Source organism: Zonotrichia leucophrys, chromosome 3 (assembly GCF_028769735.1).
Source record: "Zonotrichia leucophrys gambelii isolate GWCS_2022_RI chromosome 3, RI_Zleu_2.0, whole genome shotgun sequence".
In the NCBI taxonomy this organism is placed as follows: domain Eukaryota; kingdom Metazoa; phylum Chordata; class Aves; order Passeriformes; family Passerellidae; genus Zonotrichia; species Zonotrichia leucophrys.
In genome coordinates this window covers 101,020,804-101,036,100 of record NC_088172.1, presented here as the reverse complement: position 1 = coordinate 101,036,100, position 15,297 = coordinate 101,020,804, and the positions used below count along the sequence as shown (strand labels likewise).

At 45.7% G+C, this 15,297-nt stretch overlaps 2 protein-coding genes across 7 annotated transcripts in view; one reads left to right on the top strand and one right to left on the bottom strand.

Annotated features, from left to right (window-relative positions):
- The window catches only part of CFAP61 (cilia and flagella associated protein 61), a 102,233-nt gene extending 101,438 nt beyond the window's left edge, over positions 1-795 (bottom strand). For all 6 annotated transcript variants that reach the window (XR_010439667.1, XR_010439668.1, XR_010439669.1 and 3 more), the window contains exon 1: positions 667-795. The gene's annotated coding sequence lies outside the window, so the exon portion shown is untranslated. The remainder of the gene's footprint in view (positions 1-666) is intronic.
- Positions 796-859: 64 nt separating this feature from the next.
- Positions 860-13,564, top strand: CRNKL1 (crooked neck pre-mRNA splicing factor 1). The gene is made up of 14 exons (XM_064709627.1): positions 860-960; positions 1,145-1,297; positions 1,843-1,934; positions 2,031-2,189; positions 2,494-2,660; positions 3,484-3,662; positions 4,298-4,468; positions 5,729-5,920; positions 6,988-7,047; positions 7,820-7,900; positions 9,263-9,502; positions 10,606-10,707; positions 12,098-12,346; positions 13,312-13,564. The coding sequence occupies exons 1-14, from the start codon at positions 913-915 to the stop codon at positions 13,477-13,479; spliced, it is 2,061 nt and encodes a 686-aa protein (XP_064565697.1). The 5' UTR covers positions 860-912; the 3' UTR covers positions 13,480-13,564.
- The last annotated feature ends 1,733 nt before the right edge of the window (positions 13,565-15,297 follow it).

Sequence of the window (15,297 nt, the reverse complement as noted above, 5' to 3'; positions counted from 1 at the left end):
GGCTGAGCTTAGCGCACTAGGATAACTTCAACTAAGGAAAGCCGCTTGCTGCAGTATCACAGTAAATTATTTAACTTAACGCAAAAACCCAAAAAAACATCCGCATCTCCACCGGCTCCCCGAACGCTCCCGCAGGCAACGAAAGCAGCATTTTCACAGTAAAAATGTATAATTTTCTAAGGAAACGCGCTGTTCCTACAGCAGCTCTTGCCCTCGTCCCGCGGAGTAGAGGGTTCCCTCCCACCTCCTCACACAAACACTCTTGAAGCAAATAAGATTCCACGCGGGTTTTTTTGGAGTTTGTAGCCCAGAACGTACCGACCACACACATACCTCAAGAGGGCTGTGAAAAAAAAAGCTGCGGACGGGCGGCTCTAAATGGGCACCCCCGGTGGCGCGGGGCGGGGCGGGGCCAGACCGGGGGCGGTACCGCGGGGTTGGGCGGGGCCTGGACACCGAGGGCAGGACACCGGGGGCTGTCCATGGACACCGGGGCTGGACACCGGGAGCTGGATACCGGAGTTGTCCATGGACATCCCCCGAGGCGGCCTCACGGACCCCCGGGCGCGAGCGGCCCCCTCAGGCAGGCGGGCCACGCCCCCGCACGCGCACGGACCCACACCGCCGAGCCGCCAGGGGGAGCCCCGCGGAGCACAGGGAACTCACCTGCCCCGTGCCCGGCGCGGAGCGAAGCGGCCACAGAGCGTCCCAAGGACACGAAAGACCGGACAGATGGAACAGATGAGCCCACGGAGGAGACAGGCCGAACAGGCGGTCCCACGGACGGAACGGACAGTCCCGCTGCCGCTACCGCCTGGGGACGCGTCGCCGTTACCGCGGCAACGACGCACGGGCGGAGCTGCGTGAGGTCAGGGGCGCCGGGGCGGGGCCTGCGCGCACAGCGGCGGCAAGATGGCGTCCACGGCGGCCGGGAAGCAGCGCATCCCCAAAGTGGCCAAGGTGGGCGGCGGGGACCCCCGGGACCCCTCGATCCCCCTCGATCCCCCTTAATCCCCACTCGCACCGAGCCTTCCCGTCCCGGCGGGCTCCGGCCCGTAGCGAGGCGCCGGAGGAAGTTGATGGTCTCGGTGCTGCGTTGGGAAACGTGAGCCGAGCCCCCCCCCCCCTTGTATTTGCCTTGCAGGTGAAAAATAAAGCACCCGCCGAAGTTCAGATCACAGCGGAGCAGCTTCTGAGAGAGGCGAAGGAGAGGGAACTCGAGCTTCTCCCACCGCCTCCGCAGCAGAAGATCACAGATGTTGAAGAGTTAAATGATTATAAACTCCGGAAGAGGAAGGTACAGTAAAAAAACAAACAAACCAGTTTAATCTCGACATTCACATAAAGCACTACAATTCCACTGATTTTAGCTTAAACACGATGTAGTCCCTATTCCTTGTGGACTTTCCAGGTAGACACCAATTCTTTAAAACTCCATTTTCATGCTACTCTTTAGCAGAACCTGCAATTTACAGATGCGTTGCTTGACAAAATCTGGTAGCAAGCTACATCACCCCCATGTCTATGTTCAGAACACTGAAACAGTAATTACTTACACAATTAATAGGTGTTTTATTCATTACCAACAGTATCTGGCCAGCCATTATAAAAACATGAACAAACAAAGTAAATAACATTACAGTAACGCTGAGTTATAGATCTTATTCTGAAATAATTGCTTTACTTGTGCACATTTAGCCACGGTTTTGCTTGGCTTTTTGCTTTGAAAGTGCCTAAGCAAAGGAAGCATTTTATATATATTATAATACCCCATAAGCCATTTTTTATGTGAATGGGGTCTGCAGAAGGATTTCTGACTTACAGATGTAACTTTCTCCTCAGACTTTTGAAGATAACATCAGAAAGAACAGGACTGTTATCAGTAACTGGATAAAGTACGCACAATGGGAGGAAAGCCTGAAGGAAATCCAGAGGTAACAATGCAGCTGCAGGCATCTCTTACAACCCTTTTTAGTCCCACACCAAAGCCTGGGAGGCACATTTTACCTGCCTGTGCTCCTGTTTTCCAGAGCCCGTTCCATTTACGAGCGAGCCCTGGATGTGGACTACAGGAACGTCACCCTCTGGCTGAAATATGCCGAGATGGAGATGAAGAACCGCCAGGTCAACCACGCCAGGAACATCTGGGACCGGGCCATCACCACCCTGCCCAGGGTGAACCAGTTCTGGTACTGTGGCTGAGCACTGAGATCCCCTTCTGGCCCCAAAAACCCACCTGGGGTTGTGCAGATTTATCCTGCTGCTCCCAAGTCTTCAGGCTAGTCTGGGAAAAAATGGAGGAAGGTTGAAGTTTTGGGAAGGTTTTGTACTTTTTAAGTGGCAAGAGAAGGATGTTGGTGTGCCTGGGTGCTGCCAGTCACTGCTGTGCTTACAGGCGTTTCTGGGGTGAGGGGAGCTCAGGGATGCACTCCAGAAATCCCTGGAGGGAGGTGCTCACCATGTGATGGCAGAACCTCCATCTGCTTTGCCCAGGTACAAGTACACGTACATGGAGGAGATGCTGGGGAACGTCGCTGGCTCGCGCCAGGTGTTTGAAAGGTGGATGGAGTGGCAGCCAGAGGAGCAGGCCTGGCATTCCTACATCAACTTCGAGCTCAGATACAAGGAGGTGGACAGAGCACGAAGCATTTATGAGAGATATATCCTTTCCAGAGCCTGGGTTAACGTCTCCATTCTGTATTTCCTTCCCAGGTATTCCGTCACTGTACTCCTTTTCCTTGTGGTGTGCTGGGAACGAGCCAGCAGGAGGTGTTAAAAGCATGTTTAGGGAGAGCCTCCAGATGCAGTGCAGTGGCTGTGGGTCCTGCCACAATAGTGTCTGTTCAACTGCACTGCTCATACAACCAGCTTTTGTAGCCTGCTTTGTTTTGGGTTTCTCCTCAGATTTTCCCTGACCTGTTGCAGACATCTTTTATGAAAAATCCTTTCCTTAGGATTTTTCCTCCTGAGAAGCTGAGAGGCCTCAGGAACAAAATGTAAACATTGGTTGTCTGCTGCTGTGGAATGCAACAGGTGCATCTGTGATTGGTCTTATGTGGTTGTTTCTAATTAATGGCCAATCACAGCCCAGCTGGCTCGGACAGACAGTCCAAGACCGAACCTTTCTTATTCATTCTTTGCTATTCTATTAGTAGCTGGCCTTCTGATGAAATCTTTTCTTCTATTCTTTTAGTATAGTTTTAATGTAATATATATTATTAAATAATAAATCAAGCCTTCAGAAACATGGAGTCAGATCCTCATCTCTTCCCTCAACCTGAGACCCCTGTGAACACGGTCACACTGACCCTTCTCCCTTTTTAACTTAACAGAAAGGCACAAAACCTTTTGCATGCTTATACCTGTCAGTGTCTTCTTCCCAGCTTCTTCCCACGTGTGTGCCATGCTAGGAGACGTCCCTGGGAAGAGCCCAGCAGGGGCTGTGCCACTCAGGCAGAGCTGTTTCCTTAACAAGAGCTGCACTTGTCCTGGTTCACCCCGAGGTGAAGAACTGGATCAAGTACGCGCGCTTCGAGGAGAAGCACAGCTACTTTGCCCACGCCAGGAAGGTGTACGAGAGGGCAGTGGAGTTCTTCGGGGAGGAGCACATGGATGAGCACTTGTACGTGGCCTTTGCCAAGTTTGAGGAGAACCAGAAGGAGGTAAGGTCTTCATTTGAGTCATGCCAGTGTTTTTCATCTTGAGTATCAAAGGCATTTAACCTTCACTGCAATACTTGCAGTTCCTGGCACCTTGTGACTGCAGTCTGAGTTAGGGGAACAGTTTTTGTTTTTTGCTCACCTCTAGTTGCCTTTTGGTGACATCAGTAGAATGTGCTCTAAGGGAGATCTGCCAAACCCAAGACCCAACAGCATTGGCTCAAACCTGTATCCTCAGACTGGAGAGGTTCTGAGAGGTTTTGTGCCTGCATAATAAAAAATTGGATTGGTCCAGATGTTTTTCACAGCCTCTAAGGTTCCCAGGCTGTTGTGAAATTGAAGACATTCTGTGAACCCCCAAACCACAACCTCTTAAATTCTTAAATTGATTTAAATATTCTAAACCTGTAAATGAAGAAGAGATGATGGGGGCTGGCATTTTCAGGTGTATTTTTTTCCCCCTCAAAGTTTACTCATCAGAGAGATCTGTGTTAGTCCTGTTCTAAAGCAATTTCTTACCTTAGGATGTCCCACAGTTCTATGTTCTATTAAATATTACCAAAAGCTCATTGAAAAACTGTCAGGGAGCACAGAAACTGCTTTGTAAATATTTTTCAAATTATATTTAATATTTTCAGTTTGAAAGAGTGAGAGTCATCTACAAGTATGCCTTGGATAGAATTCCAAAGCAGGATGCCCAGAATCTCTTCAAGAATTACACCATCTTTGAGAAGAAGTTTGGAGACAGGAGGGGAATTGAGGACATCATTGTCAGCAAGAGGAGATTCCAGTATGAGGAGGAGGTGAAGGTATGTGGGACAGGTACCCTCCAGGCTCACTGTGCAGCCAGCTGGTGCTTAAGGGACACGAGTATTTTGTGATATCAAGGCTGATGAGTTTCAAGTTACCCTTGAAAGTCAGTCCAAAAAAACACCAAGGGAATGCTCATTTTAGAGCCAGAATTCCATCCCTGGGGAAGAGAACGGTATCTGCATTCACTGTTTTTTTTTGTTTCTGCTTTCTGATTTAGATTGTGCAGGTGAGAGTTTTGGATTGAACTCAAGGCTTGGTACCCTTAAGGATAATGCACTTTAGCTTGTAGTTACTACTTAGGTTAGGGAATATCCATTCCAGGACACCTCACCTGTGCATAAATACCTTTTTGTGAGAAAACACCTGTGCCACAGGTGTTAAAAATGGGAACAGACTTCCAGTACTAAAGTGATTTCAGCATTTATTATAATAAAAAGAAAGGCCTAAGGCAAGGGGGCCCATGGGCCGAGCAGGAGCATTCCTGTTGAGGATGCTGCAGCACTGGGGCTGCTTCTGCAGCCATGTCCCCGAGGTTCCAGGTGGAGCTGCACTGCTTCCCTGGGTCTTTTTATCCTGTTTTTTGTGCCTTTGGATTGGTTTCTTTTTGGATCCTTCATTTCCATGAAGGTTTTAGATGCTTGATTGGCCCGTTAAGTTCTGTCCAGGTTGGCGGTTTGCTTGGGGAGTGGTGCACTTTACTTAGGTGTAATACAGTGTTTCGAGTATCACAATTCTTATAACTATCCTTTTAACCTCCTTTACAATAACCAAACTAACAGTACATGCTTAACAATTATCAACTGTTATACAACAGTTTTTAATCTATTTTTAACACACCTGTCTGCTGTTCAGTCCACACTGCACATTTCATTACTCCTTGTCCCTTCTCACACTTTTCTTGGATTGCCTTCATTGAGAAGTGCTGAGGGCAAAATAACAACAAAATTTAAAGCAAAGTCAATTATAACCCAAAAGCATTTTATCACTCCTTGTCCCTTCTCACACTTTACTTGGATTGCCTTCATTGAGAAGTGCTGAGGGCAAAATAACAACAAAATGTAAAGCAAAGTCACTTATAACCCAAAAGCTCCACCATCAGCATCCCCAAGAGTGACAGTTTTTGTTAATATTCCAGTGATCCGTTTTTAAAGGGGAAATTTAGAGGAGAATTTACTTATCTAAGTAAAGGATGAGGCTCTGTCCATGGTAGTGACTGCGGTTTGCTTGCTGTTGCCCCTGTCCCCTGTGCGTGGAAGGCCAACCCCCACAACTACGACGCGTGGTTCGATTACCTGCGGCTGGTGGAGAGCGACACGGACGCCGAGACCGTGCGGGAGGTGTACGAGAGGGCCATCGCCAACGTGCCCCCCATCCAGGAGAAACGCCACTGGAAGAGGTACATCTACCTCTGGATTAACTATGCCCTCTATGAGGAGCTGGAGGCAAAGGCAAGTAGTGACAATTTGGGGTTTTCCTTTCCTTGTAGGAAATAGCTGCTGGTGTTTTAATAGGAAAACCAAGAGCTAAGTGTTGTCTGTGTTAGTAGTTTTGTGTAGCATGCTTTACTATTTAAATACAGAGAAATTTTCTCTTCCAGTTTTCCCTCCTGTGCATAAGGGAAGTTGTGAGAAATAGCTACTCACTTTTCATTAAACCTTAAAAAAAATACAACAGAAGACTGAATAAAGAAAAAAGGTTATGGCTCCGGGGTCAAAAGATTTTCCCTGCCATGTGCTCAGTCCCCTCACAATGGAGGTTTTTCCCTTTTTAACCCTTCCCAAAGTTCTGTCCATCGACCCCTTCTCTGTCCAGGGGTGGAGATCTCTTCCTCAAATCCTGATTTGAGCTCAGATGTCACCACAATGACAAGCCAGCCCTCCCAGATGTCCCAATCCAGCTGTCCCTTGATAGCCACACCAGGAGTACAGCATAATTATAAATCTATAAACTTTTCTTAACCTATATACATGATATTTGTCCATTAATTGTGAGAGTCAATCATTGCATTAATCATCTATCAGAGAGGGGGAAAAAACAAACTTGTTTTACCCCAATTCATTCAGAAACACACTGGTAACAAAAGCAGGAGTGGGGATTTCTGATGGCCCTGGCTGAACTTGTGAAATAGTTTTATAGTTAATAAAAACTGTTTGTGAAGCAGCCACATTGTTGCTCTTGTGATCTTAGAGGCTGTGCAAGTATTTATTGGAACATTAGAGCTGCTCTGAGTACAGAAAACTTGTTCAGTGTCTGTTAAAGGAAAAGACTTAGTTTTCTTCCCACAACCGAGACACTCCTTGTTTTATTGTTGGCTTCCTAGCACTGAACCTTGCTTTGAAAGGTGAGTCTTGTTGATTCAGAAGCTACCACCTTTGAATTGTGCAAACTAAGTAGATAAGCATTGCTGATTCTAACCAGTTTGACTGAGATACTGTTTTGCAGTCACTGCAAGATTCAAATTCAGCATGATCTCAGCTGAGTAACAAAGTGTTTTACATGCTGCCTATTCTTACAGGATGCAGAGAGAACCAGACAGGTGTACCAGGCATGCCTTGAGCTCCTGCCCCACAAGAAGGTATGGCTCCTCCGTCAGTCTGGCTAGACTTTTGGGGTAAAATGCCCTAGATAAGATCCTTTAGTTCTCTTCCCCCATTATATTCAGGAATATAAGCAGCTAAAAAAGGCTGCTAGTGGGTTCATGAAGTCTTTGCTTAAAACTTCAAGTATCCCTTCCAGTTTCTCAAAACATCCACCTTCCAAAATGGTTTTCCAGTGGGGCCTCCATGGTCATCACCCCTGAGGCAGCTGTTTGACAAAGCAACTTTCAGGTCTGTCTTCCCCATTACAATCGGTCTTCAAGGCTGATTGATTGGGGTTTTCTGGGGGTTTTTTTTGCTTGTGAACTTTAACTAAAATATCCCTGTGGCCAGACCCTTACAACTGCATTGCTTTGGACTGTCAGAAAATCCTTGTTCATATTTGTCATTTATTGTGTCATCTGAGTGTCAGATTAATCTCAGTTATTAAGAGCTGATTAGCTATTAATTGATTCAGCAATAGCTTGTGTTTTGCCAGTTGATAATTGGTTAAAAAACTATTTTCTGCAGTTTAAAAGACTTCTGCCCTAGCCATTTTTGCTTTCACCCCAATATATTGTCCTGTTTTAGATAATGAACCCTAAACCTTTCAGCAGGAAAACACTGAGATCAAATGAGATTACCTCAAATGAGTTACCTGCAGTAAGAGTCATGTCTTGTATAGAAAGAATGCTTATTTTTTAAAGCAACTTGTGCAGTATTACATACTGACTTTCCAGCCTGAATAGCACTTTGTTCTTTTTCTTCCAGTTTACGTTTGCTAAAATGTGGCTGCTGTATGCACAGTTTGAAATTCGACAGAAGAACCTGCCCCTTGCCAGAAGGGCTTTGGTAAGCTTTTGTCAGAGCCATAATTGACTTCACTAACTAATAGTAACACAGCATCGGCATTAAAAGATCTTAAATTGTCCTTTTTAAATTGCTGATTTAATCCACTTAAAATAAAGCATCCAAGAAGTCTGCAGGGGCCAGCATTTACTGTCATGTATGATTTAAAAAGAAATGTAGCTTGTTCTGATGAATTAGCCCCGGGCAGAAGCACAAAGTGCTGCTCTGAATGCAGAGCACCCACATCAGCTCAGTGCTCTTACAAGTTCTTAGCTGCTGCTGATGGCTTGCAGTGATACTTGTTCTAACAATTGTGTTTTAAAAAGCGTTGTAGATGAATGGGAGGTTTGCCTCTAGGAAATTAGGACCTGCCAAGCTGTGTGCCAGTCCCAGCTGCTGACAAAGGCAATCACTGGGATTTCAGGCAGGCTCAGGAGCTGCTGAGCAGGTTCACTCTGAGTGTCAGCATGAGGGGACAGCAGGGTGTGATGGGGCAGCAAGAAATGGCATCTTTTGAAATGAAAAACTTCCTTTCCCTTCAGTTCAGATTTCTTAGTAAGCTCAGGGATAGCATCAGGCATTTTGAGAGAAAGCCAGTGTTGGTAGCAGTTGGGGTGGTGTGACTTTCAAGAGCAAACTGATGGGGTTTCCACCCAAACAGTGATGGAGGGCACATGGAGAAAAACTGAGCATATTCTGAAATACAGTGGCATCTGCAGAGCTGGAGGCCCATAACAGCGACCAAACTGATGATCCCAAGTTGGGTTTCCTCCATTTTTCATAAATTCCAAGGTACTAAACATGTAGGAACATGGTGCAGGAGAACTGTTGTAAGGGAATTCAGTCTCAAATTACCTCACATTGGCTTGAGGGAGCAGAAGCCACATTGCTTAATAAACAATAGTTGTCTATAGAAGTGACTCTAAGGCCAAGCTCACTACAGCCTGTCTCAGGTATAGCCCATTCTTAGCTCTTGTTTTAAGAGTTTCCCAGACTAAGAATCCAGAATTGCCTCTGACAGCTTGGCTCAGGAGAGACAGTTTTCTTCAGAGACTAAGATGCATCAGAAAGAAAGTGCTTTATAAAGACATTATTCTCCACCTTTCCATTGGTGCCAGCCAGCAGGCAGGGGTGGGCAGCCATTCTCTGTGCCAGGAGGAACAGTGTGAGGCCACAGTTTGTTTGGTATCATTTGTTTTATGAGATTCTTGGGAGCTGCTTACCTGCCAGGCTGGTACTGTGCAAAAAACCAAGTTGTAGTTCAAACACTTAAAAAATCAAGTGGGGGTTTTATTTTCCTGCAAGATCACTAAGAGTTTTGTTTTTTGGTTTTTTTTGTTTGTTTTTTTTTTTTATGCACAACAGGGGACATCCATAGGCAAATGCCCAAAAAACAAACTGTTTAAAGGCTACATTGAGCTGGAGTTGCAGCTGCGCGAATTTGACCGGTGCCGAAAGTTGTATGAGAAATTCCTGGAGTTTGCACCAGAAAACTGCACGTCCTGGATTAAATTTGCTGAGCTGGAGACCATCCTTGGGGACATTGACCGTGCCAGGGCCATCTACGAGCTGGCAATCGGCCAGCCCAGGCTGGACATGCCCGAGGTGAGCAGGGAGGGACTGAGTTAAGGTCGTCATTGCACAGTGTGGCTGATGAACGTGTTGGTAGGAAAATTAATCCACAAACACCAGAAGTTTATGTCCAAAAAGAAGACAGAGGAGTCCTTTTTGGCTTTATTCCCCTGGGACCTCTCAAATTTTTGGAGGACGCAGCCTCCCTTTTTATCCCAATTTCCTGGTTGCATTCCCTTCTCAATTTCCCTCTAATGTATAACCCTCCCTTTTACTTTTTAATTCTTAAAGAATTTAGGAGTTTTGCTTTCCCCATTGTTTCTTTCATCTTTCAATGTCTAATTTCATTTTTCAGCAAACCTAAGGTTTATTTGTAAAAGCAAATATCTTTTTCCATTCATCAATCAGTGGAATCCTTCCCATTGTTTCTTTTATCTCCCAGTGCTAGTTTTATCTACCAGCAGACCCACAGCTTGTTTGTAAAGACAAATCCACTATTGCTCTCAATGTCAATAATCCACCAGATAAAAGATGAAGTGAAAGCTGTGTGGTTGATGGGCACCAGGTTGGGTGCTGCTCAGCCCTAATCCCAGGCTGTGCCACCAAACACCCTGATCCCTGAAACTTTTCTTGTGGTATTTTCAGAGTTCCCCATTGTTGGGAGGAATTATTTGAATCTGACTGCATGTATTAGAAGGCTCATTTATTATTCTATGATATTATAGTATATAAAAACATGCTATACTGAACTATACTAAAGAATAGAGAGGGGATACTTAGAGAAGGCTAAAAGATAATAATGAATCTCGTTACTCTCTCTCCAGAGTCTGACACAGCCTGAACATCGTTGGTCATAAAGTTAAAACAATTCCCATGAAACCAATGAAACAATGACCAGTTGGTAAACAATGTCCAAACCACATTCCAAAGCAGCAAAACACAGGAGAAGCAGTGAGATAATTACTGTTTTCATTTTTCTCTGAGGCTTCTCAGCTTCCCAGGAGAAGAAATTCTGGCAAAGGGATTTTTCAGAACATATGACGGTGACAGTTTCTCTGGGAAATTTTACCTTTATCTGTATTTTCCCCTCCCAGTGTGCTAAGGAATGGACATGATGAGAGGCTTCTCTGTTGCAGGTGCTGTGGAAATCCTACATTGACTTTGAGATTGAGCAGGAGGAGTTTGAGAAGACCAGGAACCTTTACCGGCGGCTGCTGCAGCGCACCCAGCACGTCAAGGTGTGTGTGGGCACCCAGCACAGGGAAAGCCTGGGCTCTCATCAGCCCAGGTTCAGGCTCTGAAGGGGGGAGGGAAATTCCTGAATTCCATACAACAGCAGGTCTATCTCGGGTGAAAGCAGCTTTCCAAGCAGCCCTCTTTGCTGAGCAGCTTTGGTTGCCAAAACATTGCAAGGAAATCTGATTTTTCCTGTGTCGCTTGGTGCTGTCATTGACAAAATTCACACAGATTTCTCATGACTTGAAACAGACACAAGAAATTGATCCACGTGTCACTCTTGTGCTGAGAATGACACAGGAACAGGCGAGAGGCAATATTGTAGAAAGAGCAAGACAAGGCTTTATTCAAGAGAACCACGTGGTTTTATAGAGTGATATGAAACCTTTTATTTGATTGGCTAACTAACATAAACACCTTTATTATGCTCCATCCTTGAGGAGAACAGAAAGACCAAGTAGAAAAACATTACCAGATTTATACCACTACCAGAAAAACACTACTGCAGATTTATACTTAACAATCTTAAATTATAACATCCTTACAACGCCCTAAAAGTTCTCACAAGCCCCTGTGAGAAACTCTTGCTGTTTCTCTGTCCCATGGCATCCGCACACATGCCTTACATGAATGCTGTGTTCTGTCACAGACATCTTTTATGAAAAATCCTTTCCTTAGGATTTTTCCTCCTGAGAAGCTGATAGGCCTCAGGAACAAAATGTAAACAATGATTATCTGCTGTGGAATGCAACAGCTGGATCTTTGATTGGCCCATCTTGGTTGTTTCTAATTAATGGCCAATCACAGTCAGCTGGCTTGGACTCTATGTCTGAGACACGAACCTTTGTTATCATTCCTTCTTTTTCTATTCTTAGCTGGCCTTCTGATGAAATCCTTTCTTTTATTCTTTTAGTATAATTTTAATGTAATATATATCATAAAATAATCAAGCCTTCTGAAACATGGAGTCAGATCCTTGTCCCTTCCCTCATCCTCAGAGCCCTGTGAACACGGTCACAGAGTCCTGCTGAAGTGGGGTGAATCTCATGTGAAAAAACCGATTTTCTGAGCACCTGCTGGCATTGATCTTTGCTTTTTTATTATTTTCCTTTGCTGCTTTGTTGTTTGTAGCCTGTGTCCTGTGCGTGGTGGGACAGAGCAGGGCTGGAGCTGTGTGTGTGTGTGCTGTGCCCGCAGGTGTGGGTCAGCCTGGCACAGTCTGAGCTGTGTTTGTGTACCCACAGGTGTGGATCAGCCTGGCACAGTCTGAGCTGTGTTTCTGTACCCACAGGTGTGGATCAGCCTGGCACAGTCTGAGCTGTGTTTCTGTACCCACAGGTGTGGATCAGCCTGGCACAGTCTGAGCTGTGTTTCTGTGCTCTGTACCCACAGGTGTGGATCAGCCTGGCGCAGTTTGAGCTGTCGGCGGCGCAGGACGAGCGGCTGCAGCGCTGCCGGCAGGTCTACGAGGAGGCCAACAAGGCCATGCGCAGCTGCGAGGAGAAGGAGGAGAGGGTCATGCTGCTCGAGGCCTGGAGGAGCTTCGAGGAGGAGTTTGGCACCGATGCCACCAAGGAGAGGATAGATAAACTGATGCCTGAGAAAATAAAGAAGAGGAGGAAGCTGCAGGCCGAAGATGGGGTAAGGAGGAATGATGGCAGTAGTGGCTGTGTGCCCTCAGTGGATTTGTGCACGTGTGCAAACATGGGCTTTAATTTTCTGTTATTTCTCTAATGTCACCCTGACTTTTTAAGATTTTGTAAGCCTTCTGAGGTTTACATTCTTGAAACAAAATTTCTCACACACTTTCTGTAAAGAACTTATTTTGTTAGGAAAATTAATCCACAAACACCAGAGGTTTATGTCCGAAAAGGAGACAGAGGAGTCCTTTCTGGCTTTATTCACATAAAGGGAGAGGCCATGGGGCATTCCCCTGGGATCTCTCATATTTTTGGAGCACACAGCCTCTCTTTTTTATTCCGATTTCCCGGCCACATTTCCCTTCTCTCTTTTCCCATTGGCTGAGGTACTTGAGAGGTACAGCATCCCTAATATGCCTGATACCAAAGATTTCCCTCTAATGTATAACCCTCCCTTTTAATTTTTAATTCTTATGGAATTTAGGGGGTTTTTTTCCCCATTGTTTCTTTCATCTCTCAATGTCTAATTTCGTTTATCAGCAAACCTAAAATTTATTTGTAAAAGCAAATATCTTTTTCCATTCATCAATCAGTGGAATCCTTCCCATTTTTTCTTTTATCTCCCACTGCTAGTTTTATCTACCAGCAGACCCACAGCTTGTTTGTAAAGACAAATCTGCTATTCCTCTCATTTTGCATTCCTTTATAGAAGAGGAGAAATTTGCTGGGACTGTTGGTTTGTCCAGTGTCATTGGAGAGGTGGCACTTTCACCGTCCAATCCACTGTCACTTTTGGAAATCTATAAATGTTAGAGTCAGAAATTAAACTTCCCTATTTTCACCTTGAGAACACGTTTTTTCATGTCCTACAGTGACATTCTAATTTCTCTTTCTTGTTAGAAGCACCTCCTAATAGCCAACATTAACATGCAAATTAACCTCACTTTGTGGTATTTTTCTCTCTAGTCTGATGCTGGATGGGAGGAGTACTATGATTACATTTTCCCAGAAGACACTGCCAATCAGCCCAACCTCAAACTCCTGGCTATGGCAAAGCTCTGGAAGAAACAGCAGCAGGAGAGCGAAGCTGCAGCCATGGATCCTGACAAGGACATTGATGAAAGCCAGACTTAGTTCCTTGCCTTTTCCCACCCCTTTCTTGGGCCATTGTACAGTATTTTCATTGGTGATAAATAAATGTATTTGGAGAGTTTTAGTATTACTGACTTGAGGTGGATTTTGTGTGGAAAACAAGCACCATCTTGGGGTGGGTTCCCTTTAACAGTCCTGCAGGTGTCCATCAGTTAAAGGGCTCTGCAGCTGGCACCAGTGATGGGAGAACTGGGAGAACTGGGCAGTGACTTCACTTCCAGCACAAGGACCTGTCCAAGGCTCCCACAGCCTATCCCAGCACTGCTCAAGGACATCACTGTGCCAGGGCAGCAGACCTTGAGTGTGAGAGAGGTCTCCAGCCATCACCCCTGATGAATTCTCCAGTAATTCTGTTAAATTCAGTCTGTGTTTGAGCACTTCCATGTGCTGGCAGACCCCAGCAGAGCTGTGTCACTGCTCTGGGCTGGGCATCACTGACCTGTCCAGATCTGACCTGTCCAGCTGTGGCCAGAGCAGATTTTTCTGCCCCTCCTGCACCTCTAATAACACATGCTTCCCCTCCCCTGCCCTCTCATCCCTGAGTGTTTCTGCTGACCCACACCCCATCACATTGTAAATGCCATTTCTATTTTCCCTCTTTCAATCCCTCCTGCTGCTCTGTGCCCCATTGCTTTTCACACTTCATTTTGATGTTTCCCTCTTCCCTACTCCCTATCTCTGCTATTTAATTTCATTTAATTGAATTTGTTACGGAGTTTTCAGCGGTGCTAAGATGGTTTTCTTGTGTATATTTTGGCGAGGTTTTTTTGGGTGGCTTTTATTTTGTGTATATGGGGAGAGGTTTGTTTGTTTCTTTGTTTTTGCAGTGCATTTTCCAGGAATTCCTTCCTTTTCTGAAGGTGGAACCTTGCCTCTTTTTTTGCCGGCTTTGCTGCGTACTCTGCCAGTTGCTGGTGTTATCTCTCTTAATAAGAGCCATTGTTAAAAAACCAGACTTTTGGATTTTCAAGCCAGGTTGATTATCGTGGGGTGGTTCTTTGTAAGAACAGGATTTGGATTTTTTGCCTTTTCAAGCCTTGAAACTCCTGTGAGGAGTGATCTGGGCTGACACCCTGAATGCAGCACTTCCAGGAGTAAAACCATTCCCCCTTTGGAATAGTGGGACTTGGGGGTTCAATGGATTTTTCTCCTCCCACAGCCCTGTTCCCACCCCATTTCTCTCCCTCTGCCCTCTCATTGTTTCAAGCCCATCTTGAAAAGGGCAAACAGGAGGGTTTTATTCCACAAGTAAAGCAAAACCTATCTGCTCCTGTGACTTCTGGGCAGTGAGTGGTTCCATGGTTGAAGCATGACCTCAGGAGTGATAATGGACACAGATCTCTGCCCTCCTTTCCCTTGGAATGCGTGAGGCACCTGTGGAGCAGAAGCCTTGTGCCAGAGATGTCACAACTCTCCAGGAGCACTTGCCCATGTAACTCATGTCTCTGTTCCGCCCAGCATGAACCTGAGGTGTTCTCTGAACAATTTCAGCATTAATCTTTTTGCACATTTCCAAAATGAGGAAGCCAAGCTCAAGAGTGGGACTCAGTTTTCCAGGGACCTACAGCAACAGTTTTCCCTCACATTGCTGAACTGAAGGAAGGAATTCTTCCCTGTGAGGGTGGTGAGGCCTTGGCACAGGCTGTGCAGAGAAGCTGTGGCTGCCCCTGGATCCCTGGAAGTGTCCAAATCCAGGTTGGACAGGGCTTGGAGCAACCTGGGATAGTGCAAGATGTCCTTGTTCCATACCAGGGGTGGTACTGGATGAATTTTAAGGTCCCTTCCCACCCACACCCTTCT